This window comes from Muntiacus reevesi, chromosome 9 (assembly GCF_963930625.1).
Source record: "Muntiacus reevesi chromosome 9, mMunRee1.1, whole genome shotgun sequence".
NCBI lineage: Eukaryota > Metazoa > Chordata > Mammalia > Artiodactyla > Cervidae > Muntiacus > Muntiacus reevesi.
The window spans coordinates 37085761-37106510 of record NC_089257.1 but is presented as its reverse complement, the minus strand read 5'-3'; the positions used below and the strand labels follow the sequence as shown (position 1 = coordinate 37106510).

The window sequence follows — 20750 nt, the reverse complement described above, 5'->3', positions numbered from 1 at the left end:
TACGAGGACACGTGGGCTTTTAACTTGTTCAGCGGTTGTAATCTACTATCAATTACTCAAAATATATGTACATGCACACACACACACACACACACACACACACACACACATAAAATATAAATATAATTTTTATTTTCCTAAGGGTGGGTTGCCCAATGCTCTGGACCGCTGGAACTTGTAGTGGCGTCCCCTTTGAGATCCGGAACTTTCTCGTTCGACTCAAGTTGTCTAGGGAAGTTTTAGGCGGTGATGCCTATCAACAGACCGGCAACCAAGGGGATGGCGTGGGGAAAAGGGACTGAAGACGGAGGTGGGCGGAGTGGAAGGGTGAGGGTCCTAGCCAGGGAGCTGTGTGTCAGTTGGAGACTGAACTTGGGCCTGAGTTGAGGCGGGTGGTGTCGGCTGCTAAGAGAGGTAGGGGTAAGTTCCAAGCCGCCGCTGGGCCGGAACTGGGAGCCGGAAAGAGGAGGAATGAACCAGATCGGACCGCTAAGGGACTCGGCGCGGGAAGGAGAGGGGCGGGGCCTCGGCTGCGCCGGCCCCGAGGGGGCGGAGCTGATTCCAGGTCGCCGCCAACTGCCGGTCCCAACCGCCCGCGGGTTGCGGCTTGCGAGCTTCCTGGACTTGTTTTCCTACCTTCTCTTACCGGCTTCCCGAATCTGTCAGCCCCGCCGCCAGACTCTCGAAGTTTCTGTCGCCGTGTTTCTTCACTTTTCGTGGTTTGTGTCCGCGTCCGCAGTTTCTTTCCTGCCCCCGTCTCCCCGGGCTTGATCATTCCCCAGGGCTTCAGTGTCCGAGACGTGAGTGCTTGACCCAGCGACCGTATCAGCCCGAGAGAGATGGAGGAGCCGGGGTTCCGCGCAGGTGAGTGGGGCTGGAAGATTGGAGGGCCTCCCAAAACGTGAGGCGCAGTGACCGTGCTGACAGGTTCGGCAGCATTCTTTGGGTTTAGGAAATCCAGTCTATTGGGTCCAAGACACCCCAGTGGGCTAATCTCTCAGACACTGCCAGAAGGTATTCTTGGCTGGCTCTGTTTTTGTTTTCCTTCGACTGAAGCCTAACTTGTTTTGATATGGAAGGGAGCTGAGACTGGGAAAACTCTTCTTACTGGAGAGGGTCTCCGGGCTTCATAGAGCCCAGAGTCCTGGGCCTTGGTCCAGGTTTTGTTACTGACTCATTGAGTGGTCTTAGAGGAGTTTATTCCCCTCTGTGGGTCTGAGAATCCTATTGTGTACCATGAGAGGAGTTTGGACCATAGGATCTTCAAAGACCTAACATATAATGAGAGCCCCTCAAGTATTCGTTGTTAGGTGTGAATAAAATAGGGAAGTCTCCCTTAGGGTTCACTGGAGGCTGCTTGCTGTACTGGATTAATTGGAGTCTGGAATTACATTGTTGTTCAAGCTTGAGAAATAGGTGGTATTTTCTCCCTTGCAAGTGAGGAAACTGAGGCTCAGAAGTAAATTGAATTTGCTAGTAACTGTCAAAGCCAAGTCAGTCTTAAAGTCCATGTTACACTATACTTCCCAATAAGAGAGCAGGGAAATCTTGATTGAAAGGTGATTATATGGAGCAGTAGTTAGTAGTGTTGAGTTCTCTGCTGAAATGAACAACCCCAGTCAGTTCAGTTGCTCAGTTGTGTCCCACTCTTTGCGACCCCATGGACTGCAGCAGACAAGGCTTTCCTGTCCATCACCAACCCCTGGAGTTTGGTCAAACTCATGTCCATCAAGTTGGTGACGCCATCCAACCATTTCATCCTCTGTCGTCCCCTTCTTCTCCCGCCTTCAGTCTTTCCCAGCATCAGGGTCTTTTCCAATGAGTCAATTCTTCACATCAGGTGGCCAGAGTATTGGAGTTTCAGCTTCAGCATCAGCACTTCCAATGAATATTCAGGACTGATTTCCTTTAGGATTGACTGGTTGGATCTCCTTGCAGTCCAAGGGACTCTCAAGAGTCTTCTCCAACACTATATCTGATTTTTCTCTGTCCCTAGCTCCTGGCACATCGTTTGTGTGAAATAGTTTGGGTATTGATGTCACAGCCACCACGTGTGTTACCATTGCCATCAACATGATCAGCATAGTTAGTAAACAGTGAAAAGGACTCTAATTGTTACAGTGATAGCAAAACCATAAGTGAAATTGTGAAGGCATCTGAATTTATACCTTTATTTACAAAGTGCCTTAAAGTTAAAGAAGCACTTTTGAGTGGTTCTTCATTCAGTCATCTTAGGTAAGTATTATTGTCATCCACATTTTATAAGCAAGGAATCCAAAACCTGGATTAAGTGACTAGTGCAAGGTCACACAGTAAGAAGTTGTGCTTTTCCTTATATGTTCTATCCATTCCCCGTCCCTTTCTTTTTTCCTGGTCCTCCCTGCCCATTCCTATGCTTGTTCTGTGCTTTATTCTTATCACCCAGACACATTCTGTTTTGATGTTGACTAATAATCTTGTGTTGGCTGATGATTAATAGTATTGATATTAACTCATATCCTTATAAGAGTTTAAAATGTGATCTCTTCCAGAGGGACGGAGGGATTTAAATACTGTAAAGAGGGTAGTTGTAATTGTGGTTGTTGTCTTCATCCTCCTCTTTCACAGGTTTCAAGGAGTAACACTAGAATATGTAGTGATTGATAGTCCAAAAATAACAGCTGTCATATATTGAGCTCATATTGTGTCATGGGCCCTGTAACAGCCATTTACACTTTTTACCTCAATTCTTTCAGCCATTCTACTGAATTTTGTAAATGAGGATCTAGCAGTTAAATTACATGCCCAAGTTCATGTAGTCCTGGCTTGGCCCAAACCTTATTTTCTAGACCATTACATAGCCTAACCCTCTGGCAGGAGAGCCTGAATTAAGGAGAGGTGTGCTCAAGTATGGTGTGAGGAAGACGAGAACCCAGAATTGGAGTGAGGGGAGGTTTTTCTTCTGGACTTAGGAGGCCACCTCCCCATCCTTTTGGATAGTGAGCTATGAGTCTTCTCACTTGAGGTTAGAAACCAGTGAAATGAATTATTCACATGCTGAGTGAATTCACATGCTAAATAAATCACTCATATGCTGTGAATGACAAAACTTGTCTTGACAGACACTAGGAACCTATAGCCCAAAGCAGTGTAACTTTCCCCTTCAGTTCATGTCCAGAAGGCTACCTGAGAGAGTGGTCTGAAATGTGTACTTGATCTTGGCATTCATCTGCCAAAACCTGTTGAGTGGCTCTCTACCCATGGGATAAACACATTAATACGATATTGAAGCCTCCCAGGATTTGCCCTCGCCTGACCCCTTCAGTGCCATCTTTGTTCACAGCTTTTGCACTCCACTGTAGTCATACTGGATTACTCTGAGTCCCCACAGCTCACAGTGTGCCTCTGTGATCTTTAGGCTTTTCATATCCACTCCCTCCCCTCTTCTCCTTTTTATCCTTCAGTTGGCTAACCCACTGTTCAGCCTTTAAGATCAAACTCACCCATTCATTCAAACATTCTACAAATATTTGTCAAGCCTATGAATTACCAGGCAGGGTTTTAGGTGTAGAGGCATAGCAGTGAATGAAACAGACATGTACATGCCCTTTATGGAACTTCTATTCTGTAGGGCATATTAAATAAGTGTAACATATGGGTGATGATAGGTGGCATGGAGCACAGAGCAGGGAAGGGGGATAGAGAGGGACAAGGGAGTTGTCAGGGAAAGCCTCACTGATTGGATGATGTTTGAGTAGAGCTGAAGAAGGTGAGGGAGTGAGGTGTGTGCCTATCTGAATGCCCCAGACCCAGAGCATAAGGATATGAAACAGGGGATCACTTGACTTACTAGCTTTTCAAAACTCCACTGCCGCCTTGATCTGGACAGTTGCTTTTTTTCTATTTTCCTGCACGCTCTCATGTTGACCTCTTAAAGTAGCAGTTACTACATGATATTGTAATTGTCAATGTATATATGTCTGTTCCCCTCACCTGGATGTGGGCAGGGACCTCTGATCCCTTTCTGTCTCCTCAGCACCTACCTTATGGCCTGACTTCTAGTGGGCACTCAGAAATATTTATTAAATAAATGAAAAAGGCCTTGTGGGTCTCATTCTTACAGCCTGATTATTTTTACAAATGATTTGGAAGACAGGGCTTGGACAACAAGTGGTGAGAGAAAAAATAGTAATTCTGATTCTGTCTGTCTGGCTTCCCTTTTTGGGCCTCTGAGAAATTGAACACCTGAGAAATGTACCTAGAGATTTCCATTTTCAGCATTATAGCAAGCTAGTTAATCTGTAAATGGTGGATAAGTATAACAAAGCCTTTTATAGTTGAATTTCCAAGAAAACAAGAGAAATCCCCAGAGGCCTAAAAATTTCAAGAGTAAACTGACAACTGGAGAAGTTAGCCCCTTTATGTGACCTCAGCTGCCCTAGATGTTTGCTGGTCTTGCTTACCTCAAAGCTTGGGCTTTAATATTTAAAACCTGCTGTTACAGTGAATGACACTATAGGCCCATCTGTGTTAGACTCTGGTTGGAACTGAGATCCCTGCATGAAGTCAGGTACCTTGAAAATCTATATCCTCTGATCAAGTGGAGTAGGAAAAAGAAATCTTACTACTGACAGAGATGACAAAGAAGATTGCTTCTTATTGTAGGCTCCAAGAGAAGGGAAAAGTTTGCCTGGAGAATTCTGAACCAGAGGCATTCTCTCGTATGGATTTGGGTTTATATTTATATTACCTGAATGACCTAAAAACTCCAAGCCAGGAAACTGACTATTAGAAACCATCCAGGCTGGTAATGCCTCTGAATGCTTGGCAGAAGCACATACAGAATCTCTCTGGAGAGACACCTGACACAGGCTACACAGGATTCCCACAGAGCCTGGAGTATAGACTTGTTAAATAAGAATGCATATTGCTTGCTTTGTGCTTTTGAGATCGTGATGTTGCTTTTGTATAGAAAAAATAAATGTTTGAGTACATCTTTGCCTCCCGGTGACCTCCAGAAATGAAATAATAGAGCAGAACTTGTGTCCGAGCGAGCCTTTGGATGTGGACGCACACTGAGCTCCCTCCTATCCTTGCAGAGGTCATGGAAGAAGTGACATCGTGCTCCTTCAGCAGCCCTCTGTTCCAGCAGGAGAACAAGAGAGGGGTCACCTACCGGATCCCAGCCCTGATCTACGTGCCCCCTGCCCGCACCTTCCTGGCCTTTGCAGAGAAGCGCTCCTCGAGCAAGGATGAGGATGCTCTCCACCTGGTGCTGAGACGAGGGTTGAGGACTGGGCACTCAGTACAGGTGACTCCTTGTCCCAGATCTGAGCCTGGGTCTCATATTCTGCATTGCTTAGAGCATGTCAGAGTCTCTGCCTTTTTCATCAGTGCAGGAAAAGCCTTGTGTCCAAGCTGAGGAGGGGAAAAGGAGCAGTAAAAGCAATGCTTTCCCTTATTGAACACTTACTGTTTACCAGGGGCACATTGAATCTCACAGCCACTCTGTGACATGGAAACTGTTGTCAGTCACATTTTACAGATGAGGAAACCGAGGCTCAGAGTGATTGCTATTTGCTCAAGGTCAAACAGCTATAAAAAAGTAGTAAAGCAAGCTTCAAACCCAGTCTCTGAATAGAGGCCTCCATGGTTTGTGTATTCAGTTCAGCCAGCATGTGGTGTGCTTTTCATTCACATTCTCTTTTATTCTCATAACTCACTGAAAGCAGTAAGCATTGTTGGTCCAGTTTTGCTGATGAGGGATCCTGGTGCTCCAACAGATAGGTAGCTTGTTCAGGACCACAACTAGCAAAAGACGCAGGGGAGAAAAACAACATCCGTATTCTCCCCCATCTTTCCTTTCCTCGTCTTCCTTCATGCTTTATGTGAGGTACATATTATTATCCCCATTTTATAAGAAGTAAAGTGACTTGCCTTAGACACACACTTAATGAATAGAGAACTGGGGTTGGTGCCCTTGTCCCTAGGTAGCACATTTTAACTGTGTTCTTAATGGGGGAGAGAATAGTTAACTGCCCTTGGGCCTGTGAACTACAGGGTTAGTTTAGAACCCATTTTTGTTATTGTTGACTTATCTCTCAGAGATGGCTGAAGTGAGGATCAAGTGAGACAGTGAATTTGAATAAATAGACACATAAACATACATACATTTTTTATGAGGTATTTTAATCTGTTTAACCTGCCCTGCTTTTTCTACTCTCAGAAATCTCACCTTTAAAACTTAATGTCCTTAGGGATGCTTTGCTTTGCTGTTTTAGTGCAAATGCTGTTCTGCTGAAGCTGGGCCTTACAAGCAAGCCTGGCTGCTTTTAATGCTTTACTCACATTTCCCCTTGGGGAAGTTTTTTACTTTAGGGAATTTCCATTCCCTGCTCTTACACCTTATCATGTGTCTTTCTTATGGCCTCCCAGGGTTGAACCTCTGCTTATATCACTGGTGTCCTTAAGCCCAACTTGGAGTTCTAACTTTTTTGTTTCCTCCGGGGCAGGATGTGCCTGTGGTTATGTTGCTCTGCTTTTTGCCACAGACAGTTGGGCAGTTAAGTATTTTTATCAGACCATACCTGTTACATAACCTCACTATCCAGTAGTCACATCCAGTCACAAATGTGTCCACTTTAACTCATTCTCTCTTGACTTTATTTTATTCACATTCATTCTCTCTTCACTTTATTTTATTCACATTCATTCTCTCATTTACTTAATTGTAGAATCTTAAAATTAGAAGAAGTATCAGCCCAGCTTCTTTCCCAATATAGAAATCTTCTGTATTCCATTGGTTGCTACTGGTAGCTTAGTGGTTAAGAGCATGGCTTTGGAGTCAGGCAAGACCTATCATATATTGACTATGACTGTGAATACTTAACTCTTCTCTGTTTCATTGTCTGCAAAATATAATTAATAATAGCAGTTCCATAGTAGGAACTCAACATTAATCATCTTCTATTAAGGATCTACTTACACAACTCCTCGAATGAGAAATTTAATCTTGTGGCAACTGTTAACTTATTTTTTGAAATGAGATCCTCTGTCAGTTCAGTTCAGTTCAGTCACTCAGTCGTGTCCGACTCTGCGACCCCATGAATCGCAGCATTCCAGGCCTCCCTGTCCATCAACAACTCCTGGAGTTTACTCAAACTCATGCCCATCGAGTCAGTGATGCCATCCAGCCATCTCATCCTCTGTCGTCCCCTTCTCCTCCTGCCCCCAATCCCTCCCAGCGTCAGGGTCTTTTCCAATGAGTCAACTCTTCGCATGAGGTGGCCAAAGTACTGGAGTTTCAGCTTCAGAGATCCTCTGTACTTGTCTGTAATTACCTGTTGGTCTTGTTATGGCTTATGGGGAAGTACATCTGTACATTATAAAGTTCCTTTTGTGGAGAACTGCTCTTCAATGTATCTGAAAGCAGTATCCACACCCTCCAGGTTTTCTTTGTTTTAGCAGCTCCTTAGGCCATAGTCTTGATTTGATTTCTGGTCCTTTGAAAACTGATTTCAGTCCTGTTGTGGGAGATCAGTGTCTTTTTGCAAAGTATGATACTCATACTGAACTTATGACCCCTAGGATAGATTGACCAGCTCAGCAGTGGGGTGGCTATCCCATCTGTTATCCTTTTAATGCAGCCTAAGGTAAAGTAGCATTTATTTTTTGGTAGCTGCTTAAATGTTAAATAGATGGTCAGCTAAAACCTTCAAGACCTTTTCAGATTTTTTTTTGTTCTTTTAAAAACATTTTTAGTTATGGTAATATGCACCTAATGTAAAACTATCCATCATAATCATTTTTAATTTGGCCTCACAGGGTCTTAGTTGTGGCAGGTGGCATCTTTAGTTGCAACATGCAAACTACTAGTTGTGGCACATGGGATCTAGTTCCCTAACCAGGGATCAAACCCAGGACTCCTGCATTGGGAGCTAGGAGTCTTGGCCACTGGACCACCAGGGAAATCCCTCGATCATAACCATTTTAAATATACATTGTGGTATTGTTAACTGTATTACATTGTTGTGTAACAGGTCTCTAGAATTTATTCATTAGTGTATAACCACAATTTTATAGAACAACTAATTTCCCCCTCCCCAATCCCCTAGAGATTAATACTGTACTTTGTCTCTGTGAGTTTGTTTACTTTAGATGTTTCATATAAGTGGAATCATGCAATATTTTGTTTTTCTGTGATTGACTTATTTCACAGGGTAGTATCCTCAAGGTTCATCCATGTTGTAGAATATGTCAGGATTTCTTTTTAAAGGCTGAATAATTTGTATGTTAGTTTATTATTTCATTTATCCAGTTTGTTTAGTCATTCATCCCTTTTATCTTATTCACTCATCGGCTGGTGGCCACTTGAGTTGCTCCCACCTTTTGGTTATTGTGAATAATGCTGAACAAGAAGGTGCATGAATATATCTCTTCAAGACTGTTCTTTCAGTTATTTTGTGTACAGACCTAGAAGTTGAATTGCTGAGTTATGTGGTTGTTGTTCAGTCACTCAGTCTTGTACAACTCTTTGAGACCCCATGGACTGCAGCATGCCAGGCTTCCCTATCCTTCACTATCTCCCAGAGTTTACTCAAACTCATGTCCATTGAGTTGATGATGCCATCCATTCATCTCATCCTCTGTCACCCCCTTCTCCTCCAGCCTTCAGTCTTTCTCAGCATCAGGGTCTTTTCCAGTGAGTTGGCTGTTCGCATCAGGTGGGCAAAGTATTGGAGCTTCAGCATCAGTCCTTCCAATGAATATTTAGTGTTGATTTCCTTTAGGATTGACTGGTTTGAGCTCCTTGTTGATTTCCTTTAGGATTGACTGGTTTGATCTCCTTGCTGCCGAAGGGACTCTCAAGTGTCTTTTCCAGTACCACAGTTCCAAAGCATCAATTTCTCGGTGCTCAGCCTTCTTTATCGTCCAACTCTGACATCCATACGTGACTATTGGAAAAACCATAGCTTTGACTAAACGGACAATCCTTATCAATCAGAGGGCAGACAGAATGAAAACCACAATCACAGAAAACTAATCAAACTGATATCATGGATCACAGCCTTGTCTAACTAAATGAAACTATGAGCCATGCCATGTAGGGTCACCCAAAATGAACGGGTCATGGTGGAGAGTTCTGACAAAACGTGGTCCACTGGAGAAGGGAACGGCAAACCACTTCAGTATTCTTGCCTTGGGAACCCTATGAACAGTATGAAAAGGCAAAAAGATATGACACTGAAAGATGAACTCCCCAGATCAGTAGATGCCCAATATGCTATTGGAGAAGAGTAGAGAAATAACTCCAGAAAGAATGAAGAGGTTGAGCCAAAGTGAAAACAGTGCCCAGTTGTGGATATGACTGGTGATGGAAATAAAATCCGATGCTGTAAAGAACAGTATTGCATAGGAACCTGAAATGTTAGGTCCATGAATCAAGTCAAATTGGAAGTGGTCAAACAGGAGATGGCAAGAATGAACATTGACATTTAGGAATCAGTGAACTAAAATGGACTGGAATGAGCAAATTTAATTCAGATGTCCATTATATCTACCAGTGTGGACAAGAATCCTTTCGAGGAAATGGAGTAGCCCTCAGAGTCACAAAAGAGTCTGAAATGCAGTACTTGGGTGCAATCTCAAAAATGACAACATGATTGCTGTTCGTTTCCAAGGCAAACCATTCAATATCACAGTAATCCAAGTCTGTGCCCCCACCACTAATGCCGAAGAAGCTGAAGTTGAACGGTTCTGTGAAGACCTACAAGACCTTCTAGAACTAACACCCAAGAAAGATGTCCTTTTCATCATAGGGGACTGGAATGCAAAAGTAGAGATACAATCAAGAGATACCTGGAGTAACAGGTAAGTTTGGCCTTGGAGTACAAAATGAAGCAGGGCAAAGGCTAACAGAGTTTTGTGAAGAGAATGCACTGGTCATAACAAACACCCTCTTCCAACAACATAAGAGATGACTCTACACTTGGACATCACCAGATGGTCAATACTGAAGTCAGATTGATTACATTCTTTGCAGCCAAAGATGGAGAAGCTCTATACAGTCTATACAGTCAGCAAAAACAAGAATGGGACTGACTGTGGCACAGATCATGAACTCCTTATTGCCAAATTCAGACTTAAGAAAGTAAGGAAAGTCACTAGACCATTCAGGTATGACCTAAATCAAACCTCTTAAGAGGTCTTATGAGTGGAAGTGACAAATAGATTCAAGGGATTAGATCTGATAGAGTGCCTGAAGAACTATGGGCGAAGTTTGTGACATTGTACAGAAGGCATTGATCGAGACCATCCCCAAGAAAAAGAAATGCAAAAAGGCAAAATGGTTGTCTGAGGAGACCTTACAAATAGCTGAGAAAGGAGAAGCGAAAGGCAAAGGAGAAAAGGAAAGATATACTCATTTGAATGCAGAGTTCCAAACAACAGCAAGGGGAGATAAGAAAGCCTTCCTCAGCGATCAATGCAAAGAAATAGAGGAAAACAATAGAATGGGAAAGACTAGAGATCTATTCAAGAAAATTAGAGATACCAAGGGAACATTTCATGCAAAGATGGGCACAATAAAGGACAGAAATGGTATGGACCTAACAGAAGCAGATGTTAAGAAGAGGTGGCAAGACTACACAGAAGAACTATACAAAAAAGATCTTCATGACCCAGATAACCACGGTGGTGTGATCACTCACCTAGAGTCAGACAACTTGGAATGCAAAATCAAGTGGACCTTACAAAGCATCGCTACAAACAAAGCTAGTGGAGGTGATGGAATTCCAGCTGAGCTATTTCAAGCTGACGATGCTGTGAAAGTGCTGCACTTAATATGCCAGCAAATTTGGAAAACTCAGCAGAGCCACAGGGCTGGAAGAGGTCAGTTTTCATTCCAATCCCAAAGAAAGGCGATGCTAAGGAATGTTCAAACTACCGCAAACTGCACTCATCTCACACACTAGCAAAGTAATGCTCAAAATTCTCCAAGTCAGGCGTCAATAGTACATGAACCATGAACTTCCCAGGTGTTCAAGCTGGATCTGGAAAAGTCAGAGGAACCAGTGATCAAATTGCCAGCATCCTTTGGATGATCAAAAAAGCAAGAGAATGCTGGAAAAACATCTACTTCTGCTTTATTGATTACGCCAAAGCCTTTGACTGTGTAGATCACAACAAGCTGTGGAAAATTTTTCAAGAGATGGGAATACCAGACCACCTGACCTGCCTCCTGAGAAATCTGTATGTAGGTCAAGAAGCAACAGTTAGAACTGGACATGGAACAACAGACTGGTTCCAAATAGGAAAAGGAGTGGGTCAAGGCTGTATATTGTCACCCTGCTTTTTTAACTTATATGCAGAGCACATCATGCGAAATGCCAGGCTGGATGAAACAGAAGCTGGAATCAGGATTGCCAGGAGCAATATCAGTAACTTCAGATACGCAGATGACACCACCCTTATGGCAGAAAGTGAAGAGGAACTAAAGAGGCTCTTTATGAAAATGAAAAAGGAGAGGGAAAAAGCTGGCTTCAAGCTTAACATCGAGAAAACTAAGATCATGGCTCCGGTCCCATCACTTCATGGCACATAGATGGGAAACAATGGAAACAGTGACAGACTTTATTTTCTTGGATTCACTACAGATGGTGACTGAAGCCTTGAAATTAAGAGATGCTTGCTGCTTGCATAGAGGAGCATAGAAGAAAAGCTATGACAAAGCAAGACAGACAGCCTATTAAAAAACAGAGACATTACTTTGCCAATGAAGGTTCATCTTGTCAAAGTTAACGATTTTTCCAGCAGTCATGTATGGATGTGAGAGCTGGACCATAAAGAAGGCTGAGCAGTGAAGAACTGATGCTTTTGAACTAAGGTATTGGATAAGACTCTTGAGAGTCCCTTGGGCTGCAAGGAGATCAAGCTAATCAATTCTAAAGGAAATCAGTCTTGAATATTCATTGGAAGGAGTGATGCTAAAGCTGAAGCTCCAATACTTTGGCCACCTGATGTGAAGATCTGACTCATCGGAAAAGACCCTGATGCTGGGAAAGGTTGAAGACAGGAGGAGGGGGCAACAGAGGATGCGATGGTTGGATGGCATCACTGACTTGATAGATATGAGTTTAAGCAAGGTCTGTGAGTTGGTGATGGACAGGGAAGCCTGGCATGCTGCAGTCCGTGGGATTGTGAAGAGTTGGATACAACCAAGCGACTGACCTGAACTGAACTGAAAAGTACTAATGCTTTTAATGAGCCTCATGTCTTTCACTTCTGCTTTTTCCCTTCCTCTTGTCTAGTGGGAACCCGTGAAGTCCCTGATGAAAGCCACATTACCTGGACACCGGACCATGAACCCCTGTCCTGTTTGGGAGCGGAAGAGTGGCTGTGTGTACCTGTTCTTCATCTGTGTGCGAGGCCATGTCACCGAGCGTCAACAGATTATGTCAGGCAGGAATGCTGCACGCCTCTGCTTCATATGCAGCCAGGATGCTGGCTATTCATGGAGCGAGGTGAGGGACCTGACTGAGGAGGTCATTGGCCCAGAGGTGACACACTGGGCCACTTTTGCTGTGGGCCCAGGTCATGGCATCCAGCTGCAGTCGGGGAGGCTCATCATCCCTGCGTACGCCTACTACATCCCATTCTGGTTCTCTTGCTTTCGGCTGCCATATAAAGCTAGGCCTCATTCCCTGATGATCTATAGCGATGACCTAGGAGCCACATGGCAACATGGCAGGCTTATCAAGCCCATGGTGACAGTGGAATGTGAAGTGGCAGAGGTGATTGGGAAGACCGGCCACCCTGTGCTATATTGCAGTGCCCGGACACCAAACAGATGCCGGGCAGAGGCCCTCAGCACTGACCATGGTGAATGCTTTCAGAAACCAGTCCTGAGCCATCAGCTCTGTGAGCCACCTCATGGCTGCCAAGGCAGTGTGGTGAGTTTCCGGCCCCTGGAGATCCCAGGTGGATGCCAGGATCTTGCTAGCAAAGAGGCACCTGCCATTCAGCAGAGTCCTCTGCTGTGCAGCTCAGTGAGGCCACAGCTGGAAGCTGGAACCCTGTCAGAATCATGGCTCTTGTACTCACACCCAACCAGTAAGAAACGCAGGGTCGACCTAGGCATCTACCTCAACCAGAACCCCTTGGAGGCTGCCTGCTGGTCCCGCCCCTGGATCTTGCACTGCGGGCCCTGTGGGTACTCTGATTTGGCTGCTCTGGAGAACGAGGGCTTGTTTGGGTGTTTGTTTGAATGTGGGACCAAGTGGGAGTGTGAGCAGATCGCCTTCCGCCTGTTTACAGACCAAGAGATCCTGAGTCACGTGCAAGGGGACTGCTCCACCCCTGGTAGGAACTCTGAGCCAAGTAACAACTAATTGGCTTAGGACCCAACTTTGCATAGAAGGCTACTATAGAAGGCAATCGCAGCAGGACAGTGGAGGCCAGGATAACAGAGGTTACTGAAGTCTGCAGAGAAACAAAATGCCTAATATTCTGTTCCCTACCTGTTTTCACTGCTCATTCTCCAAAGAGCAAAGTGATCATCTTGCCATAGCTACTGCATTCGAAAGAGCACTGAACGGTGAGTTGAGAGACTGTGACGTCATCTTGGCTCTCCCACTGGCTTGCTTCGGGACCTTGGACATGTCACCTGTACTCTCTGGGCCTCAGGTCTCCATCTGTAAAATGAGAGGGTCGGGTCTGATTTCTCTCCTTCCCATCCCTAGGAAAGGCAGTGTGCCTGCATGCTCCCTGATCAGCAAGTCCTGGCTGTATATAGGACTATCTCAACATGAAAGTCAGCAGGCTCAGCTTTTCAAATGACTTGCCACTCATCCAAGTATGAGGTTACAAGCAGGTGTCATGGCACAAAGGAGGATGTGGGTGGACTGTCTTGTTTTTAATAACAAAAGCGCTTACATCCTTCTGATCATGTGCGAAGCTCTACAGACTCACTGTTCTAGAGGAATCGGGCCAAGCAGCAGAATTATAGGTCACTTACCTTCTCCAGCTTTGCAGCTCTGCTCAACCTTTCCTTCCTTGTCCAGAAAGCATTACCTCTGAAGGAGAAAATGAGATGTTCAATGTCAGTGATCTTCAATAATGGTACTTAATGTTTCTGATGGCATGACTCCTATGAGAGATGAACTTGAAGTTCATTTATTAGGATATTTCTTGATGAGAAATGAACATGGGTTAGGACTTCAAAGCATTGGACAAAACTTCCTGCTATCTCTGCTGTCAAGGAGTTCACAGTTTAGGGGGCTAGAAGAGGGATAAAATTCAAGAAAATAAATGTAGCTGGGGGATATTTTATAGATGTTAGGCTCTAAGTGGGAGTGATAGTAGCTGCTGATGACATTATTTTAATTGTCTCTTAATTGTGCCTGGAGTCATCTGCCCCAGAACTTGTCCAAGCTGCTGTTTGTTTTTCCTCAAAATGTTGTCTTCACTCAGCCTTCTCCTTTAATGGAGATGGTTGTCACCATTCAGAAGATCTCTGGACTCACAAACCTCTGAATCAAGCATATTTGTTCAGACCTACTGAAATTTGGACCATCTCTACTATTAGTGAAGTAGAGATGCTTCTTTATCTAATAGATTTGGGACAGACTTTGCCATTGCTGGTTCTCAGATGATAGCAGATGGTTGCTGTTGTTTTAGATCATTTCCCCCCATAAGCCTGTTACTGTGACAGATACTCTTATCATGAGAGATACACTTTTTGTCCCTATTTTGGGAGGATAATGCCTTAAACAGGCAGCAGGTAAATATATTTGGTGCTGAGTAATGACCCTGGAGAGTAAGTCTTCGTCATGGAACACAGCCTAGAAAGTTGGGGGATGCAGTTGTACCAGTCAGATGGCAGAGAGTCCTATAGGATGAAAGTAGAGATTAACTTCACCTACTTTAGCATATGGCTTAAGCCCAGGGCTTAGTGGGGCTTTTAAGAATCCCCTTAACTTCAGCAAATGTATTTGCTGAAGTTAATACACAGTTATTATCATTCACTTACTCATTTTTACATTTATCTAAATATTTCCATAATTGAGTACCTGTGTATAATGTGAGGTACTTTGTAATTGCCAGTCCCTGCTTAAAAATTGCTTGTGGCTCCTCACTGCCTACTAAAGGGTGTTTACATTTAGCCTGGCGTGTAGGACCTTCTGTTGTTGGTTGAACTAATGAATACTTCTCTCTTCTCTGTATGAAGCTGTCCTCTGTATGAGGTCAGAGAAGACCTTGGTCACTTTGGCAAGTGGCAGGGGCTGCAATTTCAGAGTGGGCAGCGTCGGTGGCACAGGGAGGACCCGGGGAGGGAAGGACTGAAAGGGCAGCCGCTCCCGACTAGAAACTCCGTGTTCAGCAAAGCTTTCCTGAGCACCACACCCCAGATTGACAGAATAGAGAAGATGGCTGGGTTCTAAAACGAGAATTAAAGGATGGAGAAAATGAGAATACGAGGACTTCTTTGGGACCATCCAAGAAGGGAGTCAAGGAAGGGAGCTCAGTCACATGCCAGGGTGGACCACAGATGCTCAGTTCTCGTGAGAAGTCCCATCCATCTTTAAAGTGCCCTTCCCTTTCTCCTTCCTCTCCGCTTCAGGTTCGCTTCTCCTTGGTGACTAGCAATGAAATTCTTAATAGGTGAAGGGGGTATGTGCATATTTCAGTAATAGCAGGAAAAGAGGGTTGGACACAGGGGTAATCCACAATGAGAATCAGAGAGCAGAACAGAGGACTGATGGCAGCTGTGAAGGAAAAGCACAGCAGGGAGGAGTCCTGACACCTTTAGGAAGGGAGAGAAAGGGGTACACGCAGGAAGCCCAGGCTGGAGAGAGGGTGTAGGTGGTGGCTGCTGTTAAGAAGAAATGACCACAGGCCAGAGCTGTTCCACAAAATGTGTGGGAGGGAAAGAGGCCTGCACAGGTTGAGCTACAGACAAGTTCCAACCCAACATAAATTGAAGCTTGTCTCTGTGCCAGGTTACCATCCAAAACAGCTGTAGTGTCGGTTAACCAAGGTCTTCAGGGCCCTGGGACCTATACCATGATACCTGACTCCTAACTGAACCTGTTTCAGCCACAGTTGGGTTGGGAGAATGGGAAAGATAGAGCAGGTGAAGACAGCTGTGAAGAAAAGAGAAAAGCAGACTAGGTGCCAGGAAGAGAGGACCGGCTAGGCTGTGGTCTGTGAGCTGAGAGGCCCTCCCCGTCGAGCACAGATGACTCACCGCTGGGACCGCAGGAAGGCACAGTAGACCCCTCCGTCTGCTGGTGTACACCCAGGCCAGCCTCCCACTTACTCAGCCTGCCGGTCCTGCTCATGTTCCCTGCCTCCTGGTTCATTCACTCTAAGCTCCAAATCTTTACCTTGTGTGTGTGTGTGTTAGTCGCTCAGTCATGTTCGACTCCGTGACCCCATAGACTATAACTTACAAGGCTCCTCTGTCCATGGAATTCTCCAGGTAGGAATACTGGAGTGGGTTGCCATTCCCTTCTCCAGGGGATCTTTCCGACCCAGGGATCTAACCCAGGTCTCCTGCTTTGCAAGCAGATTGTTGACTGTCTCAGCTACAAGGGAAGCCCTAACCTTTACCTTGGGCCCTTATTTGGATCTGTTTCTCCTGGTCACCAGTCTCCCCTCATATATCCACAGGATATCATGCAGCCACATCCACAGATAAGCGACCTTGCACCCTCCCTGTTGGGTAGCCTGAGGTACGCTTGGAGGTCGGCCCACAGCTGCACAGCCCCCCGCGCAAGGCAGTAGGATCCATTCCTTCCACTTTGGCCAACTGAGGCTGTTCAGTCTTCTCTAAGAAGCTGTGAGTTTTCCCTACTGTATCATCCAGTATCTATCATGTCATCCTTCCTGCGCTGCCAGAGCATATGGCATGTGCCTTTCTTTGGTCCTTAGCACAGGCTGCCCATAGGCCTCCACTAGGCTGTAAACTCTTTGAGGACCAAGTCTGTCTGCTTCCTTTCTGCATCCTTTTTACCTTGAATCATGACTTATCTTTGTGATATTGCTAGCGCATTCTGAATTCCCTGATGGTAAAGACTGTGTCTGATTCCTCGCTTTGTCCTCTGCACCCAGCACAGGGCCTGGCACATAATAGGCAGCAGTAAAGTTGCGCTGAATGAACAAAGGAGTCAGACTCTTGGCCTTCTGGAGCTAATTGAGAGGCCAGGGCATGTTTCCCCATGGGAGGAGCATGTTGTGTCTCTCTGTGGCTGATGTGCTCAGCCTGTTGAACACATACCCTAAATGAATCTTCTCTGTAGGGGCTGCATCCAGGCCAGTCACAGCCCGCTCTTGGAATGAGCTGCTCTCTGGCTTGAGCATGTTCATACCTGGATGTCACAGCATCCCAGCCCAAGTCTAAAGCCAAGCCTTGACTTGGGGTTCTTATTTCACTGGCATTTCCCTCTGTCCCTGATTGGGTTTTCTATAACTGTCACTCCTCCAGGGAGACGCTGGGGCTTAGTATGTTCCAGTGTGCCTTGCTCTCTGTTACCACATGCCGGGAATGCTCTCTGTACTCTAAGAACTGCCACGACTCTTTGAAACAAGGAAGATGAATAAAGAGCTTAATTCTGATGGCTACTGTTTTTGACTATTGTTTTAAGGTGATTATCATCTTAATACATCTGTCTAGTTTGTAGCCAGCTTCTCTCAAACACTGGATTTGAGGCACTTTTCTTGCATTCTGTAAGAACTTTTACTTTCAGAAATCCCCTTACTAATAATAATCCTTTGCACTTTTACACATTGTCCTTTGAACATAGTTACCTACTGAGGGAAGCAAGGCAGAGATTAATATAATTGTTTGGTTGTATGTTACATGCCAGCTATTATAGGAACTGGGGTGTACCAAATCAGCCCTGTCTGACACCAGCCCCATGCTGTAATTACACATCTTTTTCTATTTTGAAAGTAACCTTGAGGTTATTCTCAAATTGTCACTGGAGAGGCCACAGATATTTAGTGAAGTGGGGTGACAACTTTAACTTACGATTTTTACTTGACTGTTCCTTTGAAATGGTCATTGCACTGGCTGAATTTCACCAGATATTTCTATATGTCAATCTGCTTTCTTAAATTGACGGTTGGAAAACTATTAAATGGGCCTTTCATCATATAGTCATATAAAGATGAAAGAATAAATGAAGTTCAGAGAACTTCTAATTCTTAAAATTGTTTTACAAAAATCGTTTATATAATCATTTGAAAAATCTGGTGATCTGTTTTATTTTTGTGTGTTCTGTTAGATTGCTTAATGTCTGAAGGACCTCTGGGCTTGAGAAGAATGTGCACTACTGTGTAGACTTTAGTGCTCAATTTATTAAACTCATGTTCAGTAAAACATTGAAAACCTCTTGAATATTTAAACAATGGCAAATTTGATTAAACTGGCTTAAACATAAATGCCAGTTACAAATTTAGTATAGCTGATCCTTTTTGGATATTTCAAATAGTAGATAAAGCATAAATCCAAACAGTATAAAACATATCCTTATACCAAAACAGCACAAAAGAGCTGATGCCATGGTTTTAATTTTGTTCCATATTGTTAATTACACCTTTTGGAAATTCTAACTTTCAAACCTCTCTAGAGTTTTAGTTACTATAAGATTTTCCCCCCCTACTTTCCTTGGGATTTAATAATAAATAGCAGATCCAAAGGAAAACAAATACCATTTCAGATAAGCTCTTTCTCCTGGAAGCACTGAACTGGGAGGTTGGAGGCTTGGAAACAGACAGCCACCTTCTCCTTGGCCAGTGGACAGTATGGCAGAAGACTAAAAGAATCGAAGCCAAGCAGCAATAGTCCTGATGATATCCACTAGGGTCCTTCCTGTTACAGGAACCTATAACCCCCAAAAGTTGTTTGATTTTTATTTTATTTTTTAAGTTAGTTAGGGTTAGATGTATACAGCTTGCAAGCGAAAGACTACCTACCCATACTCACAGAAAATTTGATTAATTGGTACCACAACCTGTTAGTCACTCCCTGGAGCAGAACTGTAAGCCATGAGAAATTAACTTTCAATATAGTCTGCTAAAGTTTGATCAACAGTATTACTGAAAGGGTACCTTGCTCAGACTTTGGAATAAGTAGAGAAAAGACTGGACTAGGAGGAGTCTGGAATTCAGGGTCTTTGAGATGACACTGACTTGATGGGTGTTTTGGTGTCAGCCACAGGCCCTCTCTGGGACCCTTATATTCAGCTACAGCAGGAGCATGCTTCTAGCCCTGCCACTCACTAGAGAGTTGTGCGGATCTGATGAGATAGTGAATCCTCAAAAGGGTTTGGGAAAATGGTACAATTTCCTGTAAATAAGAGAGAATCTATTTTCCATTGTTCTTCACTGGCAACACTGGACAGTAGAATGCTGAAAATGAGGGTGATAGATGGAAGGGAGGGGAGGAAGGCAGGGCCCACTGAGGAGGGCACTCTAAGGCTGGATGGCCACTTTGCCTCATCACCATCACATCGTTAGCAAACCACAGGCCTCGTAATTTTGTCCAACCTTCTGCCTTTTCCCTAGACCTTTGCTCCATTAGTTAGGAATGTCCCAGTCTGTATAGAGAAGAGGGAAATCTCAACCTCAAGTAGAAAGGGACTTGGTCTGAGTCATTGCTTGTCTCTGTGCCCACCATAGGATTAGGCATAGCACAGTAGAGGAAAGATGTGAGGGGAGTAACACAAAGTACCTACTATGTGTTTTGAGTTACACATACATTTTCACTTAATTCAACAATTACATGATACAGTCCAATGTCTCACACCTGTAAGTGGTGAACTCAGACCTGATTCTAAACCAATATTGCTGTCATATGGCAAATAAGAGGCAGAACAGTGGGTGATGCTAACCTTGTAGGTTAATGTGAGGCAGAGATGGTGCCTCTTAAGCCCCTGGAACATGGTGAGCATTAAGCAGCTAGTGAGAGTCTGGTGGTCATGATCCCTGTAGTAACAAGATGTCTAGAGGGGCCTCTCAAACCAAAGGTCTTCTATTTCAACCAGGAGAAGTGCATTTGTTTCTCTCCTTGGGAGCCTGGATCTAGCTGGAAATTACTTTCCAGTACACTCAACTTTCAGAGCAGCTGCCTTCCAAGACCCAGAGTCATCCTAAACATAGATTTTCTTGTCATCAACTAGGAATAGAATCAGAAATGAGAGCATATGTTCCGTTGATGACTAAACATAGAACTTGATAGCAGGTGAAGCTGACTTAGTGCCTAGTGAGGTCAGGGGCCTATGGGTAGGTCTCTGATTGAGCCACAAGTTGGAGATAGCAATGCTGCCTCTGCCTTTCCCTGCTGTGGGCCAGTCCCTGGGCTGTAGCAGTGCCAGGTGTGAGCTCATTGCACAATGTTGTTGAACCTCCATACGTGGTCTCTCATCCTCACAACAACCAGGGAGGCAAGACATTGTCTCCTACCACAGGCAGGGCAATTGAGCCTTGTAAAGACTGAATAACCTGGGCAGTTAGCTTGAGTATAATTTCTTCACCTAAGTAGCACTGTGTTATAGTACTTAGCTCTTCATCTATTATCTATTTCATACTCACACTCTCACCAGCTCCATGGTTGTGGGGAACTGAGACTGTCAGTGTCACTGCACGATTACACTCATCTCACACACTAGCAAAGTAATGCTCAAAATTCTCCAAGCCAGGCTTCAACAGTACGTGAACCATGAACTTCCAGATGTTCAAGCTGGATTTAGAAAAGGCAGAGGAACCAG

At 44.4% G+C, this 20750-nt stretch overlaps 1 protein-coding gene across 1 annotated transcript; it reads left to right on the top strand.

Moving 5' to 3' along the window:
- The first annotated feature begins 308 nt into the window (after positions 1–308).
- Positions 309–16343, top strand: NEU3 (neuraminidase 3). Its single transcript, XM_065943963.1, has 3 exons — positions 309–864; positions 5079–5290; positions 12288–16343. Exons 1-3 carry the CDS (start codon positions 840–842, stop codon positions 13365–13367), a joined length of 1317 nt encoding a protein of 438 aa, XP_065800035.1. The 5' UTR covers positions 309–839; the 3' UTR covers positions 13368–16343.
- The last annotated feature ends 4407 nt before the right edge of the window (positions 16344–20750 follow it).

What these genes read in the sequence shown, in the direction of transcription:
- NEU3 (XM_065943963.1), top strand. Translation starts at nt 840, where the DNA reads ATGGAGGAGCCGGGGTTCCGCGCAG. An exon ending in GGAGCCGGGGTTCCGCGCAG is followed by an intron (nt 865 to 5,078) that starts GTGAGTGGGGCT and finishes CTATCCTTGCAG; the next exon opens with AGGTCATGGAAGAAGTGACA. An exon ending in GGACTGGGCACTCAGTACAG is followed by an intron (nt 5,291 to 12,287) that starts GTGACTCCTTGT and finishes CCTCTTGTCTAG; the next exon opens with TGGGAACCCGTGAAGTCCCT.